The sequence below is a fragment of the Chrysemys picta genome, chromosome 9 (assembly GCF_011386835.1).
Source record: "Chrysemys picta bellii isolate R12L10 chromosome 9, ASM1138683v2, whole genome shotgun sequence".
Classification (NCBI taxonomy): domain Eukaryota; kingdom Metazoa; phylum Chordata; order Testudines; family Emydidae; genus Chrysemys; species Chrysemys picta.
The window spans coordinates 28,467,125-28,486,156 of NC_088799.1; the positions used below are offsets into that span (position 1 = coordinate 28,467,125).

The 19,032-nt window shown below is 42.0% G+C and overlaps 1 protein-coding gene across 1 annotated transcript in view; it reads left to right on the forward strand.

Annotated features, from left to right (window-relative positions):
* The first annotated feature begins 462 nt into the window (after window positions 1-462).
* The window catches only part of TM4SF1 (transmembrane 4 L six family member 1), a 33,093-nt gene continuing 14,523 nt past the window's right edge, over window positions 463-19,032 (forward strand). Inside the window, exons 1-3 of the mRNA XM_065556910.1 lie at window positions 463-711; window positions 2,386-2,558; window positions 7,404-7,575. Of these exons, the coding sequence (XP_065412982.1) occupies window positions 7,406-7,575 (170 nt within the window). The 5' untranslated portion in view covers window positions 463-711; window positions 2,386-2,558; window positions 7,404-7,405. The remainder of the gene's footprint in view (window positions 712-2,385; window positions 2,559-7,403; window positions 7,576-19,032) is intronic.

Consider the following 19,032-nt stretch of genomic DNA (forward strand, 5'->3'; position numbering starts at 1 on the left):
CTGCAGCCAGCCCCTGCCGCACCCCCTGCCCTGCCCGCAGCCAGCCCTACACCCCTTGCCCTGCCTCCAGGCAGACCCTACCTCCAGTCAGCCCCTGCCCTGCCTCCAGCTAGCAATGTATGTAATATACAATTTTTATTTTATTTATATAGTTATGGAAAGTAAATAATACATGGAAAAAATAAAAGGGCGTTTTTTACGTGTTTTTTTTTTTTTTTTAGTCATCCCTGTCGGGGCCCCGCCTAAAATGTTCAAATTGGGCCCCGCACTTCCTAAAGCCAGCCCTGGCCACAGGCCCTGCCCCCACTCCAACCCCTTCGCACCCTCTCCTCTGAGCCTCCTGTGCCCTCGCTCCTCCCCCTCCTCCATTGGTGTGCTGGAGCCAGTTTGCACCAGTTCGCAAGAACTGGTTGTTAAATTTAGAAGCCGGTGTAGAACCGGTTCCTAAAGGGTTGGGCGGGTGAGCAAACTCCAGTCCGCGGGCCACATCCGGCCCGTGGGACCGTCCTGCCCGGCCCGCCTGAGCTCCCAGCTGGGGAGGCTCCCCCGGTCCCTTCCCCCGCTCTCCCCCCACTTGCAGAGTCCCAGCGTGCTGCACTGCCGGTGCCAGCGCTCTGGGCAGCTCTGCAGCTCCTGCCGCTTTGAGCGGCATGGTAAGGGGGTGGGGCTGCGAGCTCCAGCGGCCGCACGGCATCCTTACACAGCAGCATGGTAAGGGGGCCGGGCCAGGGCTGGGAGGAGGGGTTGGATAAGGGGCAGAGAGTGGTTGGAGGGGGCAGAGGCTCGGGGGGGAAGGGGCAGTCAGGGGACGGGGAACGGGGAGGGTTGGGTAGGTGTGGGGTTTCCGAGGGTCTATTGGGGTGGTGGTGGATGGGGTCGGGGCAGTCAGGGGACAGGGAGCGGGGCGAGTTGGGTAGGGGGTGGGCAGTTAGGGTGGGGGGTCTTGGGAGGGGGTGGTCAGGGGACAAGGAGCGGGGGGAGTTGATGGGTTGCGGGTTCTGAGGGAGTCAGTTGGGGGCAGGACGTGGGTTGGGGTCGGATGGGGGGGAGAAACAGGCACGTGGGGCTTGTAGTCATCGTGCGGTTCCCTACCGGGTCTTCGGCGGCACTTCGGCGGCGGGGTGGGGGTCTTCACTCGCTCCGGGTGAAGTATCTGTCGCTGAAATGCCACCGAAAACCTGGAGCGAGTGAAGACCCCCCCCGCCGCCGAAGTGCCATCGATGACCCGGTAGGGAACCGGTTCTTAGGATTTTGGGAGCTCATCACTGCCCTCCTCCACACAGCCTCCTGCATACCACGAAACAGCAGCACTTTAACATTGCCAGTGTAGACTAGCCTTTAGCTAACAGCCAGTTGGCTTTAGAATTTAACATGCTAAAGTCACAGTAAGCATCCTGGCTTGGTAATGACAAGCTATGGTTGTTGCTATACCCCTAAGGCATCTCATTATTGTAGCTTAAAAATGCACCTTGCCCTGTCTTTTGCTTACTTATATAGCTATGGAATTCCCTTTAATTTTTAACATTAAGTTATTGCTGTGTGACCTATATGCTAGTTCTTTAGTATCTGTCACACCCTTGCTTCTTTGAATAAATGCATTACACATTCATGCACATATAATTATAAGACAAAGCTACTTGCCCTACCTGCTGAAGCACTAGTATCTGTGATACCTTGGCTTCTTCTGCTTAATAAACTTAGTTTCTCTTCCTGGCTTAGTCTCTCCATTCTTACCATTCAATGGAAATGTAACTTTCTGACTTGGGGCTCAGTCATGGTTGAGCTGAAGTCACTGAGAGTTTCTTCTCGATACTGACGTCAGGGGGAGTAGGATTGGGCCCATACCTTGCCTATATATTAATAATGCAAAGTACATTGCTGATGTAACACTATGTGCTGCCAATGCAAATATGTCATGTCTTCACTAATCAAAACTAGTGATGTGGTGGATAGAGAAAGCATTGTGGATTACTAAATGCGAGTTAGTGAATTCTGCAAGTGTGTAAGCCAGGACAAATTTAACCCTTTGGGAGTACTAGATACAACAGATATTGCTCAAAAAGCTCTGAACTCAACCAAAGATGGCTTAAAGTAACCAAAAGGGACAACAAGCTAAGTGCTTCCCTGTTGACAGACTACCATTTCAATAGAGATGCAATGCTTTGAATGTGTTGCATAGGATGTAAGACGAGGCAGAACTGGAGCAAAGTTCTCCCAGATGCACAATCATTCTCAGAGTGGATTTTACACATCTGGCCCATGTAAATCACTGAAATAATTCAAATGATATAACCAGTAGAGTTAAATAGTTTAATCCACTTGAAGATGCCAATTTAACTTTGACCAAGACAAACTTGCCTCGCTAGAATGTCCTTTGTTTTGTAGTTTCCAGGCTACATGCTACAACTCTTTCAGGAGCTGACAAAATCTGGCAAGAAAAGATTCTATGAAGGTTGTGTTGCAGAAGCTATTATAGAAACTGTTCAGAAAAATGGAGGAATAATGGATTTAGAAGATCATGTCACTGATGAAGTCAAACTGATTTTCACAAATTCAAGGTATTCTGGACAGTTCAGTATTCTGAACTCGGTAGAGATCATGAGTTTGGTTTACCAAGTTAGGCATGAAGAAGTGTACTTATGTATTTGCATGCCTAATTTATATCTGCGAATATGCACCATGCACTAATAACTCAAGTATTGTCCTTGTGAATGCATATGCCATTTGTGTGCAGAAGGCCACCTAGGTGCCTAACTGGCTATATAGGCATACAAATATTCTAGATATATGTTCACATCAGCTAGTTATGGGTAATGTGTGTTTGCAATTGTGCAGTTCTAACATAGAACACATAGCCCTGTTTTGTTTGTTTCTTAGCAATTAGCTAATGAATTAATTACAAATTAAAGATGGACTCAAGCTGTAAAATTTTGATTCAGATCTGGATTTTGAACACTGAGGTTTGAAGTGTTTTGATCCATGAGTTTGATTCAAGCTTGTAAATGTGAATATGATGAGCTAATGAATGGCTAAAAAGCAAATCAATTTTTTTTAGTTAAGAGTGGAAACTATTTCTTTTAATTGTAATTATTTTTAATAGAATGTAGACTGGACAGTCTGTTCAGCATGGGGAAAAAGCTCCAGGCCTTTCAAGGAATTCAGCAAGAAATCACTGAGCTGCAGTATTTATCAGGGAAGGGGGAAGCGAGGGGTAGCTGAGTAGATCTGCTGTCCAGTGCAACTTTCTATGTGACTTACAGGAGCTAAGCAGTTTATTTTAATATTCACAGCTGAGGTAGCCAGCAGCTGCACTTTGCCACTCAGCAGGGATCCATCTGAAAACATTCATACTAAAAAGAAAGCAAACTAGTGTTCTGCCTGCCAGTGAATCTCTCTCATTCAGGTTGTGAATTCTAGGCCCTATTTGTACACCTCCTGAAGTCTTTACTTTGGGAAAACTCCCATTGACTTCTCACTGAGTAAGTACTTAGGAGCTGAGTCCCCTGATAATGCCAAAAATATGCTGAATTTTGAGGTATTAGTTCAGCAAGGGACTTACAAGCCTGTGCCTAAACTTAAGCACCAGAACTATTGTAATCAATAGAACTACTCTCATGCTTACAATTAGGCAAGTTGTTAAGTACCTTGCTGAACTGGACCCTGAGGCCAGAAAAGGGAGCATTAGGAGAAAATTCAGCCTTGTGATTTCCTGGGCCTTTTATCCCTCCCCCCACTCAGAGCTTTTTCCACAAGAAGCTACCATATATTGCTCATTGTTTTTATATTCTCCTACCTCCCCATCCCTCATACTTCAGAGTAGGACTTTCCTGTCATGCAGCCTAGACTGGAATGGAACTGAGGTTTCCTTGCCAATCATCTTTGGAATTCTTTCCTTTGTCCCACAACTTCTCCTCTGTATGGTGGCCAGATTGGCAAAATAAAAACCCTTCCTTTCCCCTATGCCCACTGCTGACCTGAAGATTTTCCATAGCTTTACACAATGGGATCACAATCAGACTCTCTCCTTCTTTGCTTTTCCAGCAGGGGTTGGATTTGGGAATGTGTAACTGTGGGGTGGTTGGAAAGGGACTTTCTGAACGTCTGCAGAAAGAGATGGACTAAGACTGAGTATTGACCAGAGTGGAGTTTCAGAAACATTTTAAGCCCATATCCAGGTACTCTCTCTCCTCCTTACTACCTCAACAGTTTTCTTGATGCTCTTTCTCACACCCTCCTTCCATCTGACTCCCTCTCCTCCCTTGTCACACAAGCGGATTTCTCTTTCTCCCCAGCCTGAAGGGAGACAAAAAAACATCCTGTTCTTTGCAGCTGCAGGGAGTTCAGCCATGTCCTGGGAGGACACTAATAAGGCAATGTAGAAAACTGTCATCTGAACTTTGTTCAGTGACTTACATGAAACTCATATGCCGTGAAACTCATAGATTTTTATGACCAGAGTGATCACCTAGTCTGACATCCTGCATAACACACAGAATTTCATGATGGGACTCCTGCATCTCGCCCATCAAGTTGTGATTGAACTGGAGCATATTTTCTAGAAAGACATCCAGTCTTGGTTTAAATTCTCCATCATTTGGAGTCTTACCACAGCCCTTGGGATCTGTTCCAATGGCTAATTATCTTCCCTGTTAAAAATGGGCATCTTATTTCCTTTTTGCACTTTGCTGACTTAAATTCCAGCCACCTGGGCGGCCTGAGCAAAGTTCCTAATGGATGGGATTCCTCTCCTTGAAAACCACTATCACAACTCATACAGCACTGGCCCTCATGTTGGCAGTATCAGCAGAGATGCCAACTACTGAATGGGCACAGAAACTAACTTACTTTCCCACCTCTAAAGATGGTCCTTTCAGAGTTGTAATGCAGTGTGGGGATGCTATGACTGCATGTGCTTTTACCAGCTCTGTGAGTACAGGTCTCCAGAGCTGTCAGTGCAGAGCCTTCCCAAAGCACGATGTTCATTGAAAATGCAAAAGACAAATATTTTTTTAATGGTAGGGATTGGTGGTTTCTTAGGCTTGATCTTGCATTCTTTGCATATCCCAGACTCCCATTAAGTGCCACAGGAGTTGTTGGTGCATAAAAAAATACAGGATTGGGCCCTAAGTGTTTTCAAATGCAGTATTCTCTGGCTGTGTGTGATGTCACATGGATTTGGAAATTATATTTTGGATATTTTAATATTCCCACTAATCCAATATCATAGGATTGCTGAGCAGCATTTTTTGAGTGCATCGTTTTTATTCTCACCATATGAACAGTTGATTCTTGCATTATTCATGGAGTACATACATAGGCAAACGCTGTGCTTGCACATCCAACTAACAACTAAGGTATGTCAAAAGACAGTCAGTGCTTCCTGACCTGCTAATAAAATCATTAGTCATAGATACACACCCACTATATACTGAGTAATATTGCTAAATAGAGATACAAGGGAACATACCCAGAGCAACTTACGCATGCTATTTTGAAATAACTTGGCAAGTCTAGATCCAAACCTATAGTCCAGGGATCGCCAACCCTTGGCCGGTGCCCATTAGGGAAATCCGCTGGTGGGCCGGGCTGGTTTGTTTACCTGCGGCATCCACAGGTTCGGCTGATCGCAGCTCCCACTGGCCGCAGTTCGCCGTTCCAGGCCAATGGGGGCTGCGGGAAGCGGCATCCCTCGGCCCACGCTGCTTCCCGCAGCCCCCATTGGCCTGGAACGGCGAACTGCGGCCAGTGGGAGCTGTGATCGGCTGAATCTGCGGACGCAGCAGTTAAACAAACTGTCCCGGCCCGCCATCAGATTTCCCTGACAGCCGCGTTGCAAAGGTTGCCAATCCCTGCGTATAGTCCTTACTCAGGGAATACTCCAATTGACGTAAGTGAGGATGTTGTCAAAGAACACAGGGCAGGCTCATTTGTTATTAATTTAAAAATAAGCTCACAGGGTTATAGGGTATAATTTAATATTCAAAGACAGACAACTCTATATATTACTCAGTTAATGCTGATAATGCTGATAAACTTTTCAGATAAATAGGTATTTAACCTTTTGAAGCAGATATAGAACTTAATGGTTTTAACATTAGATTTAACAAGCTGAATTGGATAAGTTCAATGTTACGAGGACAACTTTGCATAAGCACTCAAAGTAATAAGTTTTATTTATGATATTTGAAACATAGGATCCCGTTTTCCCACATACTCCATTGAGCCAACGTATATTTAGGAAAGACTATATATGGGAATTCTCAAAGTGTTTTACAAAGCCAATGTCTGTATTTAGTTTATGGGCAAAATCCGCTCCCAGGCAGAGGACCAGCATTTCATCCTTTATGGCAACAATAAAAGGGGAAAACAACATTGCTTACACTAGTATAATGACAATGGTTTGGGCCATTGATGTAGAATAGTGTACTGTTTTATAGGGGTTCCATACTGTTGTTATACAAGGTTGAGTGAAAGAAAAGCTATACCACCTTAATGTTACCTGGTTTCTCTTTGCCTTAAAGAAATGCCAGTTTTATTACATCATTGTTGGTATATACATATGTCATAATATTCGGGAAACCTTTAGAAAGTATTTTTTTTAAAAGGGGGGAATAATAATGTGTCTTACTATTCCAGAATATGAATGTTTGGGAAATCCCTCCAAACGGACAAGGAATCACAGCTTTGATAGCCCTGCACATTTTAGACAATTTTAATATTAAAGGTCTGAGTTATGTCCAATGGAAAGAATTTTTCTGTGTCTGTAAAATTTTCCTTTAAGGATGATTTAAGCAGACACAAAAGGAAGATTTCCAGACATGTTAATGTTCTTTTTCAACGCTGAAGAAAATTTTCCTCAAAGCCAAGCAGAAGGGGAAATAAAATTGTTACTAGACATGACTCCACTCTACAGCGGATAATTCTCTACTAAATATCACAATATAGTAAACAGAGTACAGTGGGACTTCGACTGGGAAGTTTTCTAGTATGAAACAGCCTCTCTGAGATTTATGTTTTTGAACATTTAATATAAATTTGAAAATTTAGCAAATTACACTATCAACTTTGAAGAGAGGCCCTGTATAACTTCAAAAATAGTGTGATATTTTATAAATAGCTTGATACTAGTTGTTCAGATAGGGTCAAGTGGTATAAAACACCTAATACCCCTGAAGACTATATGCCAAATTCTGAAGAATTCTTAAGTCCAAAATGAATGATTATTTCCCTAGTATCCTTGGAAAGAATTGATCAAATCCATCGCTGGTAATACTCCATTGAAATCAATTCAGTAATTAATGTCGTCCAATAACAGCAAGGTAAACAATGTCATTATAGCCTGAAAAAACACTGAAAGGTTAAAAATAAACTAAAATGTTTGTCTTTTTTGTTGCCATTTTTAGACATGAGCCGTAACACTGCTGACTATTTACATGTGCTGATTGAAGCCTTGAAACTCAGCTTCTCTGTTACTTTCTGGTTCTGTGCTGACCATGACAAAGCTCCAGTACCTACAAAAGAACTTCTTTCTAAAATGTATGCTAAAAGATGCTTGGGGGTAGTTAATTTACAGAGGTAAGGCTTCTTCCTTCGCTTGCTTTTGTGGATTAGTAGTGTAAGTACATTTCTGATCTTGGTGAGAAAGAAAAGTCCATTCTATAGTATTAAGTAGGCTCTATTTATAAGAGTTGTTGGAGTTTTTTGTTTATTTCTGCATATGCTGTGGTCTGAATATCCTTTTATTCTAACCCTAATCTGTCCCTGTGTTAAACTGTTCAGTGTAAAGTACAAAGAGTTTATTGTTTGTGTTACGTCGTTAGCCCAGGTTGTATCTAAAAGATAAAATGAGATGTGATAGGAAACTATCAAACATGATTCAACATATGAATAGATAAAAGTGGCAGTTTTCTCTTTTATTTAGGGCAATAATGGCTTATTACAATCAAGGAGTGGATTTTATTTAAAATATGCACTATATATAGCGTGTAAAAAGTGGAGAGTAGCCCAGATATCTTAAAATAAGTTTGACTCAAAGTTTGATTCAAAATGAATCCCTGAAACAATTTAATGTAAAAGTCACCCAATGATGATTGATCTTCTCTCTTGTTCAGGGTCCAAATTAAGAATGTTTTCCCTGGCCTGCTCTATTTAAGAAAAGGCCCTGTATCTCGATCCCTGTGATCAGAGAGCCATCCAGAAGGCCATAGTGAAACACACAAGGTATGAAAAATCATCTGTGCAACCCTTCTCTTTGTCTCTCAAGTGCTGGTGTCCAGGGCACTGGCCTATCTGCTGCATATGTAAATACACCACTGCCCCTGATACTGAAAAATCTGCCAGCTCTCCAAAAGAAGGACTGCAATACTCAAACTCCTAATCCTCCGCAAAACAGACTCCCGGGCTCTGACTTTGTTGCTCTGACAGAGTGGGAGAAAATCTATTCTTGGTTAGTCCCATCCCAGCCAGTATAGAATAAAGGTGGCAGGGGACTAAACAAGAGACAGTGTGACATGCAGTGCATAAGCCACTGCAACAAATTAGGCCTGAATAAAGACTGGGAGTGGCTGGGTCACTACAAAAAGTAATTTTCCCTCTGATACTCACACCTTCTTGTCAACTGCTGGGAATGGGCCACATCCCCCCCGATTGAATTGGCCTCAATAGCACTGACTCCCCTACTTAGTAAGGCAACTCCCATCTTTTCATGTGCTGTATATTTATACCTGCTACTGTATTTTTCACTCCATGCATCTGATGAAGTGAGTTATAGCCCATGAAAGCTTATGCCCAAATAAATTTGTTAGTCTCACAGGTGCCACAAGGACTCCTTGTTGTTTTTGCCGATACAGACTAACACGGCCACCACTCTGAAACCTGCAACAAATCTGGCTCCCTGAGCACATCGCTGGTGGCTTATCCAGCTTACCAGCTGGAGTTTTAACACTGTTCTTGTATGTATGTGTATGGCTAATAGTTTTATTAGTATCAGGAGGGAAGGAATAACACATTGGAGGCTGGAGATGTTTACATTTTGGTCAAACTCTACAGTGCCCTTTTAAGCATAGACATTTAGGGTGGGGTTTTTAAACTTTATTTCTATTGTTTTTATATAAAATATAAACACAAAATAAAACATATATAAATACATGTGCAGGATGGAAATACCATACAAAACCAAAATTCAGTGTTCATTATTTGTAAAGCCTGGAAAAAACAGAACAAAACTGAACAATCTCCCCTTCTTCCCCCGCAGAACGCATAGAGGTCATGCAGGCATCAATTATTAAAGTGACTAAAAGTATAAATAAGTGAGAACATAACCTATGAGTATCAGGGACTAATATATAATAAACTGCAAAAGTATGCAATGTGTGAACAGACATCCTCCTATTTTTTCCAGATGTTTCTATTCAACAGTCATTTTTTCCATTAACGCAGTAGTAGAGAGCTCACTAAGCCAGTCTGTGTATGAGGGAGGAATTTCAGATTTTCATTTTCTCAGAATAACTCTTTTGGCCATTAAAATAGTTATTGCAATGTAATACCAACTCATCCAGCACCCGTAAAATACACAAGCTTGGGGAAGGAAAGACTAACAATGCTTTAAGTTTTTGAGAAAGCACTGAATATTGTGTTCCAGGCCACATGCATTTTATGACAGGTATAGAGGATGTGTGAATGGTTGGCATGTGACTGTTTGCATCTCCAACATTCGCTGTGTGTTGCAAATCTATTTTGGGATGATTAGCATAGATAGTAGCACCTTGCATATTTCCTTGTATATTTGAAATAGAAAATGCTGAAACTGAGAAGGAGCTGGTCTTTTGGATATTTTCATTGCTTGTGATTTATTCCAGTTCATGCAAAAACCAGAGATCTTTCTAAAAATATCAACTAGATTCAATAATGATGGGATTGATGAGGATGGATTCTTCAATAGTACCAAAATGTCATCAGCCTATAAACCGATTTTGTATTTTTTTCCTCTTTATAGTTACTTCTTCAATCGCTGACATATGTCTATTGCCAGTGGTTCAAGTGAGACATTAAAAAAGAGGGATGAGGGGACAACCCTGTCATGTCCCTCTTTCTAGTTGAAATGTCTGAGAAATAATTCCATTAGTTGATAGCGAAGCCAGGGGTTTGAGGGTGGTTTTAAAGGATATTTTTAATATATTTCTTAAAGTAATGAACTGCATGAACTGCGTGAAAGACTTATGACGGGTCTCAACATTCAAGAGACCAGTGACTAAAATAGGGTATTTCTAAATGTGATTTTTTTTTTTAAAGTACCAACGCGTGCTAACCTGCTTTTGTGTACTTTAGATAAGAGTGTTTACTTAAATTTGTTGGCAGTGCCATATTTGTACTTAACCAAACATGGGATATACAATAGAAACCACTTATTGATCTAGGCCTTACCTAGGTCATAAAAGGACTACAGACTTTGGATCCTTCCTGGGCCTTATCTTTCAATGATGTCAGTTGAATTTTACATGATGTCCCGTTTGGGGCAAAAAGAACAGGAGTACTTGTGGCACCTTAGAGACTAACACATTTATTAGAGCATAAGCTTAGTCTCTAAGGTGCCACAAGTACTCCTGTTCTTTTTGCGGATACAGACTAACACGGCTGCTACTCTGAAACCTTTTGGGGCAGATTCTAATCTTCGTTATACTCTATTGGTTTTGGAGTTAATCCAGATTATACTAGCAGAGACCTGAATCTGGCCCTTTGTTTTAATAAACAAAACCCACACCAAAAAATTCAGGGCCAAATGCTGCTCGTCATACTTATAGGAATATTCCCATTGACTTCAACTAAGATTACTTGTAGGAGTAAGATGAGCAACATGCGACCCTTATGATGCAATTTAAATTGGGCCATAAAATAGTGATTTTTGATGCACACTAATGGTTTTTATTTTCCCTGTTTTATAGCCAGTGACAAATATAATAAAGGAAACTTGCTACCAGTAGGAAGTGACACAGTTTACTTCACTGTGGTCCATGCTCAAGGCAATGACTCTTTTTTCATCAACAGCGACTATATGGGCTTTGGCATAGGACTGGAACCAGGTGGCTGTGGATTTACTTTACAAGTGAGACATTTTTTCCAAACATAACATGTTTTAGTCTGCATGAAAACTCTCTAAAAGGCAGTTAGAGTGCTTTGCCATACAGTATCCTAAACTTACATTTCTTAATATATATTTTCTTATTAAGTTAGATCAGACTGTGAAATGAGTTGCAGTGTTTAAAAAACAAATAAACAAATCTTCATAGGTATTTCTTTGGCTTTATACCAAGTTAGCATGATAAATTGTTTATAAACAGAGTTTGATGCTTCAAGCTCAGACTTGCCTGACACTTACTGTTAATAGCATAAACGGCCATGGTCAGCAGGTCACCGTAATGACAAGCCCAGTCAGCTTTTAACAAGTAGAACAATGGGACCCATGTAGATTTTTCAATACTCTCCTACATAAACAACTACATACATTCTTCCTTGGATCATTTCTTGCGCAGTGAAAATGAATTAGCCTTTGCTAATTTATTTTTGGCCAGTTAATACTAGCTATAAGTAACAATGGATATGGAATTGAAACATTTCTTATTTTCAAATTTTATTTTATCCCCCACAGCCAAGAAAAATTGTTATACATTTGTGATAGATTCAAATTTTATATTTTTAGAGTGTACATTTTCATTTGAATTTGTATTATAAAAAGTCTTTGGAACATGAGCAGAACCATAATAGATTGTAAGTGTTATATCTAGATAACATATATAGAAATATCTTGTTCTTTTCTCTAGCAAAATGGCTAAGCCACATCACATTAAGTAATATGCATTAAACAGAAGTAAAGATTAGAAGTGGCAGTTCAGAAATTAATAATTGGGAGATTATGAATTATAAATATATGTGAATATTGCCAAAACTATTGAGAAATGGAGGTTATTTCATATATTTTGTTTTCGAGAATTTGCCGTCTAAAGTACCTTTCATACCCTATATACTCCTGAGGGAATTCTGTGCCAAAAAAATAAAAATTCTGCACACGATATTTTAAAATTCTGCATATTTTATTTGTCAATAAATAAATGTGGCTCCAGTATGGCAGTGGGGATGCACAGGCCACTGGTTGCATTGAGGTGAGAGATCACCCTGAAGCCCCCAGCGGTACAGGGACTCGGCAGTGAGACTGCACCTGACCTTGACACAGTGCAAGGGCCGGGCCTGCCCGAGAAACACCCGGGGGCCCTTCCCCTCTGCACCAGATGTGGGTGGGCAGGCTCAGTCCTGCAGGATCCAAGTGTGGAGGGGATTAGTGTGGGTGGATCCAGGTGTGGGGTGAGAGGTTTTTGTGTGGGGCAATCTGGGTGCGGACGGCTCAGTGGGAGATCTGGATGCACAGGAGCTCATTGGGGGGTTCCAGGTGCAGGGGGAATGGAACTCTGCAGGGGATCCAAGTGAAGATGGTTGGGGGTCAGTTGCGGGGGGCGGAAGGGGGTCCAGGTAGTGTTGCCAGGTGTCTGATTTTTGGCTCCAGTTCAATGAGCCTGCTTAACAGGGGAGCCCCAGCTGCTGCTGAGGGGATGCCGCATGCCAGGCTCCTGCTTTTCCCCATGATTCCCATTCCCCATCTCATCCCCCTCCCCCAGTGCCCCACGCCCCTCCCCTCACTCCCACATTCCCCTGCCCCTGCCCTATTCCACCCCACCTTCCTTACCTATCACACTAGAATTAAAGAATTATAATTAAAGAACCATTTGGCTTTTAATGGTTGGATTGAACTCTTGCTTGTATATTAGAAAATGGTCAATTTTATCATGTTAAAAATAAAAAATATAGAGACTAAGGGCAATATTTTCAAAGTGTCTAAGTGACTTATGAGTCTAAGTTTCATTTTAAGAAGTGATTTGGGCACATAGGAACCTCACACCTGTTAACTTTCAAGAAGTCTTAGGCTTCTAAGTGCTTAAGTCACTTTTGAAAATGGGACTTGAGTCCCTAAGTGACTTAGGCACTTCTGAAAATTTTACCCCAAGACTGAATCTGTGAGCTCCAGGGCATTTGTAATACACCTGTTTCTTGGCATGATACTTCTTGTATATTTTTCTTGAATCGACTACGTTGGCACTAACTGTTCTATGTGTGACTTTTTCCTGACTGTATCCCCAGGCCAAACTTACCCCTAGTTGGGAGCAGGAGCGCCACAGACCTTCACGGACTTCAGTGATGAGGCCCAGACACGGACCCCACACTTCGGTGGCATGATGCTAGGCCCAAACAGTTGCTACAGTGGTCACTATTAAAATGCTGCCATTTGAGAGCAGCTCACTGTAGTTAGTATGATCATTTCTCAGGCTATCTTCCTCAGCAGTGCATGGGTGGGCTTGTTTGGGTATAGTCTCATCTGCCTATATCCAAGAGCCTACTTGGGTGCTCCACGTCTTGCATAGGAATAGCTTTTGTGAGCTGCTCTCGCTGCTGCACAGCTTTTGGTACATGTTGGTGATGCCATGTGTGATGTCAGTCAGTGGGCTAGCTGGCCAACAATTTGAAAAGCTAGTAACTATCGTACATGTTTACTTTAGGCTGCGTGGTTCTTGTCCAGCCAGATGAATCGTGTTTGGCAATCCCAGGGGGTCTATTCTATTAGTAAGGGTTTGTATTTGTTTTCTAGAATAGAGGATCCAGTTTCTCACGATCTCCCAGTCACCTGAACTGCCTCGCCCCCAGCAAACGGCTGTACCACATGATCATTCCTGCCCTTGCTACTGCAGCAGACCCTGGGGACCTCTTGTGCTCCTTTGGAGTAATGGGTGGGTTCACGCAGCCTCAAGGACACGTGCAGGATGTAAGTAATGTAAGTCCTTCGGAATGTCTGGCAGAACATCAGAAGGATTCACTGCTTATTTAAGAGCCTTTCATTTCAGTATCCTCTGGACAGGCCATGAAAACCTGCAGCCCAACAGAGCAGTAGCCTTGCTGATCTATGTTCTTTATCCCAGTGCTGACTGATCAGCCATCAGCCAGTTTCAGATCAACTTCATGTTTTGTTTCTACCAAAGGACTCTGAGATATTAAACACTGCACAATTTATATCAAGGGTCTCATTCTCCAAAGACAGTGTACAAGCACTGCATGCAAATTTTAAGTGTATTAAAAATTGATATGAGGATGTTTTCCTACAGTCTAATCTGGCTTACTTTAATCATCTCTTTGAAGCCTGCTTGGGGAATCGGTAGCAAGCAGAGGGGGTAAATGCTTCAGTTAAAATTTGTGTGAACTTTGGTTTGAAGTTTTAAATGAATTCCCTCTGCCTGTGTTCACTTTCTATGATTATTCTAGTTAACAATGGCAAAAATATTAACAGCAAATGTCAGATGACTATTGCAGCATATTTGTGGAAAACTAATTAAAGAGCTCTAAGAGTTACACTCACCCAAACAAGGGAGTTGTTTTTTTTTTAAATAAAGTCCATTCCTGGACCACAGTAGCTCATTTTTGATTATCTTGTTTTGTGCCTTGACACTTTGACAGGTGCTTTAGAAATTGAAAGAGAATATAAACTAAAGGAGAGGAAAAATGAATTGCCCAAAGTGCCCTAAGAATTGGTTTCCTGTCTAGAGTGACCACCTTTGTTGCATGAAAATAAGGGAAAAGTACATGAAAAGTAAGGAACAATGCTTTATTTTAAGAGACGTTTTAGGGAAACACCATTTCCATTAACATATCATGTATTTTTCTCTCAAGTGTACGTTTCTGCTGCCCTTCAGTATAGAATGCAATTATCATAAACTTCAATTTAATGTTTAAAATGGTACTTATCAGTTTTAAAATGTCAATACCTCTGTTTTTTTAAATCAGTTCATAAAATGCTACTTGTACAATTGAAATTAACTTTAATTTGAAACTCAGTCTTAATGGAATCAATGTTTAGCAATTTTCTGCAATCTGTCCAAGTCTGTTAACACAAATAAAATATTCTTTCCACGACTGCATTGGAGGTAGGAATGGCCATAAATTCCATGAGTTTTAAGAAAGTGGGAGAAGGAGGTGGCTACCATGTTTCAAATTCCCAGCACTTTCCCTGCACACAACACTCAAGTGGGCAGTTAAGGATAGCAAGCACATAGTGGTGTACCTCATCCAGTCCATCAATGCCCCAATAACAACTTATGTGGGTGAAACCAGACAATCACTACGTTCTTGAATGAACTCACACAGAAAAAGACAAAAAACCCATATCATCTGTGGGCACACACTTTTCACAAAGCAATCACTTCATAACTGATTTTTCAATACTTGTCCTCAAAGGAAACCTGCATAACACCTTCAGAAGGCAAGCTTGGGAATTTATGTTCATAACTGTACTAGACGCCAAAAACCATGGACTGGACAGGGACACTGGTTTTATGGCTTATTACTACAGTTTGTAACGCACCAAACTGCCTGCTCCCCTTAATTGCCTGCTTCAAACCATTTATGTCTCCAATAAAATATTACCTCGCCCACCTTGTCTCTTTCATATCCTGGGACCAACAGGGCTACAACAACACTGCAAAGAAGTAGTTATGGCATTATCCAGCAAAAATAATTAGAAAAACATTTAACTATCATCAGGAACTTGATTATTAATTTCTACTACTTGAGGTAGCCTATGCTAATAAAGAGAGCACAGGTACAATTTTTCTGATTCTGCAAATATAATTTAAAATCTGATATGATTAACAGTACTGATCCCTTTTAAACTATAGAGCTCAAAACACTTTGCAGAGGTGGGCAAATGTTCCCCCCACCCCATTGTTAATATGTCTCCATTTTACAGATGGACACACAGAGGTTTAATGACTTGCCAAATCAATGGCAGAGCCAAAAGTACAACCCAGCTCTTCTTGCTCCCAGTCCATTGCGCTAGCCTCGGAGCCATTCAGTCTAAAGGGAGTGATTCTGCACAGCATGGCTACCACCATGAACATGCAGAAACTGTATCAGCATATTTGTGTTCCACTTGCATTGGGGGAACACAATTTACACAGCCAGGAGGTGCCAGCAATATGCTAGTCTGTGCTGATTAACACGCTGCCACTATCATGCACATTATGTAGTTAAAGTTGCTTGCAGTACACAGGGGCGGCTCTCTGTATTTTGCTGCCCCAAGCATGGCAGTCAGGCGGCTTTCAGTGGCATGCCTGCGGGAGGTCTGCTGGTAACGCGGATTCGGCGGCATGCCTGCTGGAGGTCCACCGGTCCCACGCCTTCGGCGTACCCGCCGCTGAATTGCCACCGAAACTGTGGGACCGGTGAACCTCCCGCAGGCATGCCGCCGAAGGCAACCTGAGTGCCGCGCTTACGGTGACCGGCAGGCCGCCCCCCGCAGCTTGCTGCCCCAGGCACGCGCTTGGTGCACTGGTGCCTAGAGCCGCCCCTGGCAGTACATTAATAATAGTGCTTTGCACTTGCATTGCCCCTTTCATTTGAGAATCTCAAAGCCATTTAGAAAGGTGGGCAAGTATTACTATCCCTGTATTACAGATAAGGAAACGGGCTCATACTGGTTAAGTGACTTGTCCAAAGTCACCCAGTGAATCAGTGGCAGAAATAGGAATAGAGCTCAAGCTACTGTAGTCCTCTGCTTTTATCTTTTAAACACTGGCACAGGTACAGTGTTGTATGCAACATCACAGTCAGACATACACACGGTCAAAAAGTAGCTCTTGTTGAAACAGATGGTTTGACCAGAGAACACTGAACGAGGGCTCTAAGAGGGTTCTGAATCCCAGTGTGGTTGTACTAAGGCATTAGTTAATGTCCAATGATGACCACTTTATGTAGTTGTTGCATCAGTGAAACTGGCTGTATAGCACCATCACATGCAACAGAACACTCAATCCGAGTTTTAAAATGGACAAAGGCAAATTAGAAAGAAAAATTAAAAACAGCTAATGACTAAGAAGTGTAATTCAGCTGCCCAAGCAGGAGAATTGGGCTGTTCCCTAAACTATCAAGACCAATCCAGAATAAGATTCACAGAACTCCACTCACAGAATTCGTTAGCAAAAACAATTCCAGTAGCAGCATTCCATCATTAGAGCCCAGACTCAGAGAGTGAGTAATGCAGTAACCTTGCAGTTTTTCAAAACTGGCTGGTTAATAATGCTGGTGAGACAAACACTGCAATTATTTTTTCTGTTCTTTGCTGAATTTTAGTATTGCTGACTATTTTCCAACAGCTTTACTATTTACATACTAAGCATTAAATGGGGAGGAGGAGGGATAGCTCAGTGGTTTGAGCATTGGCTTGCTAAACCCAGGGTTGTGAGTTCAATCCTTGAGAGGGGCCACTTAGGGATCTGGGGCAAAATCAGTACTTGGTCCTGCTAGTGAAGGCAGGGGGCTGGACTTGATGACCTTTCAGGGTCCCTTCCAGTTCTAGGAGATGGGATGGGATAGCACACACACCATGGTACTATGCAGCTATAATTTGCAATGATGTTGCACACTTAACATGTAGTTCCTATGTAATGTAGCTGTCAGTGATTTATAGTAGGTTTGTGCTGCTGTTCAAAGTAGCTTTTGTGTCCCTGCAAGAGGGATGTGTGTATATTAAATGTTACTTGTGGAATAACTATCCAGTTTTGTTTGACATTCCAAGGAAATCTGGTGCTGGGGCTGCGTTGGTACCTCCTCTACATTAGAATTCCTTGGCTGAATCAACTAATTGGCCATGGATAATATGAAAGTTTTGCAGTCAGTTTTGTGCAGGCGAGCCTGGCCAGCTGTGATGTTAGCAGAACTGAGGTCCCCATTGAGAGTTCTTTTGCAGGGTGCGGTGATTGATATACATCTGTGGGCGGTGTAGCTGGGGAAAATAATAGCTACAGCGTAGAGATTTTATGGGTGGTTGTGGAAAACGTGAACAATGTAGCACCTGTGTATTGGGAGGTTGGCTGCTCAGGTGTGAGTCTGTTTCGGTTTGTATAAGGAGAAGCTGTGGATGGAGGCAGGTGCCAGAGGTCATTATGGGCTCTTTTCTGAACAATTGGCTGAAAGGCTCCATGCTGTGGAGGTAACAGGTGATGGCATATTAATCAGACACTCTTGGCAGCAGTCTGAGCCAGAATGTGCGCGTGTGACCAGTCGTGATACAGTGGTTCTCACCCAGGGATATGCATACCTCTGGGGTATGCAGAAGTCTTCCAGGGGGTACATCAGCTCATCTAGATATTTGCCTAGATTTACAACAAGCTACATAAAAAGCACCAGTATAAATGAAAATTTCATACAGACAAAATCAGAAAGCAAGCAATTTTTCAGTAATAGTGTGCTGTGACACTTTTGCATTTTTATATCTGATTTTGGAAGCAAGTAGCTTTTCAGTGAGGTGAAACTTTGGGTATGCAAGACAGATCAGCCTCCTGAAAGAGATACAGTAACCTGGAAAGGTTGAGAACCACTGACGTAATAAACCCTAATAAAAATTGTGAGGGTTAGATTGTAAAAACACACCTGTATTGTGGGGCCTATCCATGCCAATATGCACATAATGCATTGCTCATGTTTTCCACAACCTATCACAAAACCACCTTTGATGCAGCAGCATTATTTTCCCCAGCTACACCACCCAGATGTATCATTCAGACATAACATCCAACCAACTGGTGGCCAGTACCCAATGCTACATAGGAAGGTGCAAGAAAAACCATATTGAGATTATTATGGAAAGATGCCCAAAGGGGAAGTATCTTCCTAATCTTTGTCAGCTAATGGCTTTGTTGATGAACCAAGACAGTTTGCATACCTTATATGTTTTTATTCTTTCCGAGCTAACTGAAATGAGCTCATTATTCATGCAAATACCTAATCCTTTTCACAATCCTACTAAGCTCTTGACTACAATTGTATCTTGTAGCAATGAGTTCCACGGTTTAATTATAAATTATGTAAAGAAGTATTTCCTTTTATCACTTTTAATGCAGGGTACAGGTGGTTGTCATATAAACATGAGGACTAAATTAGCTA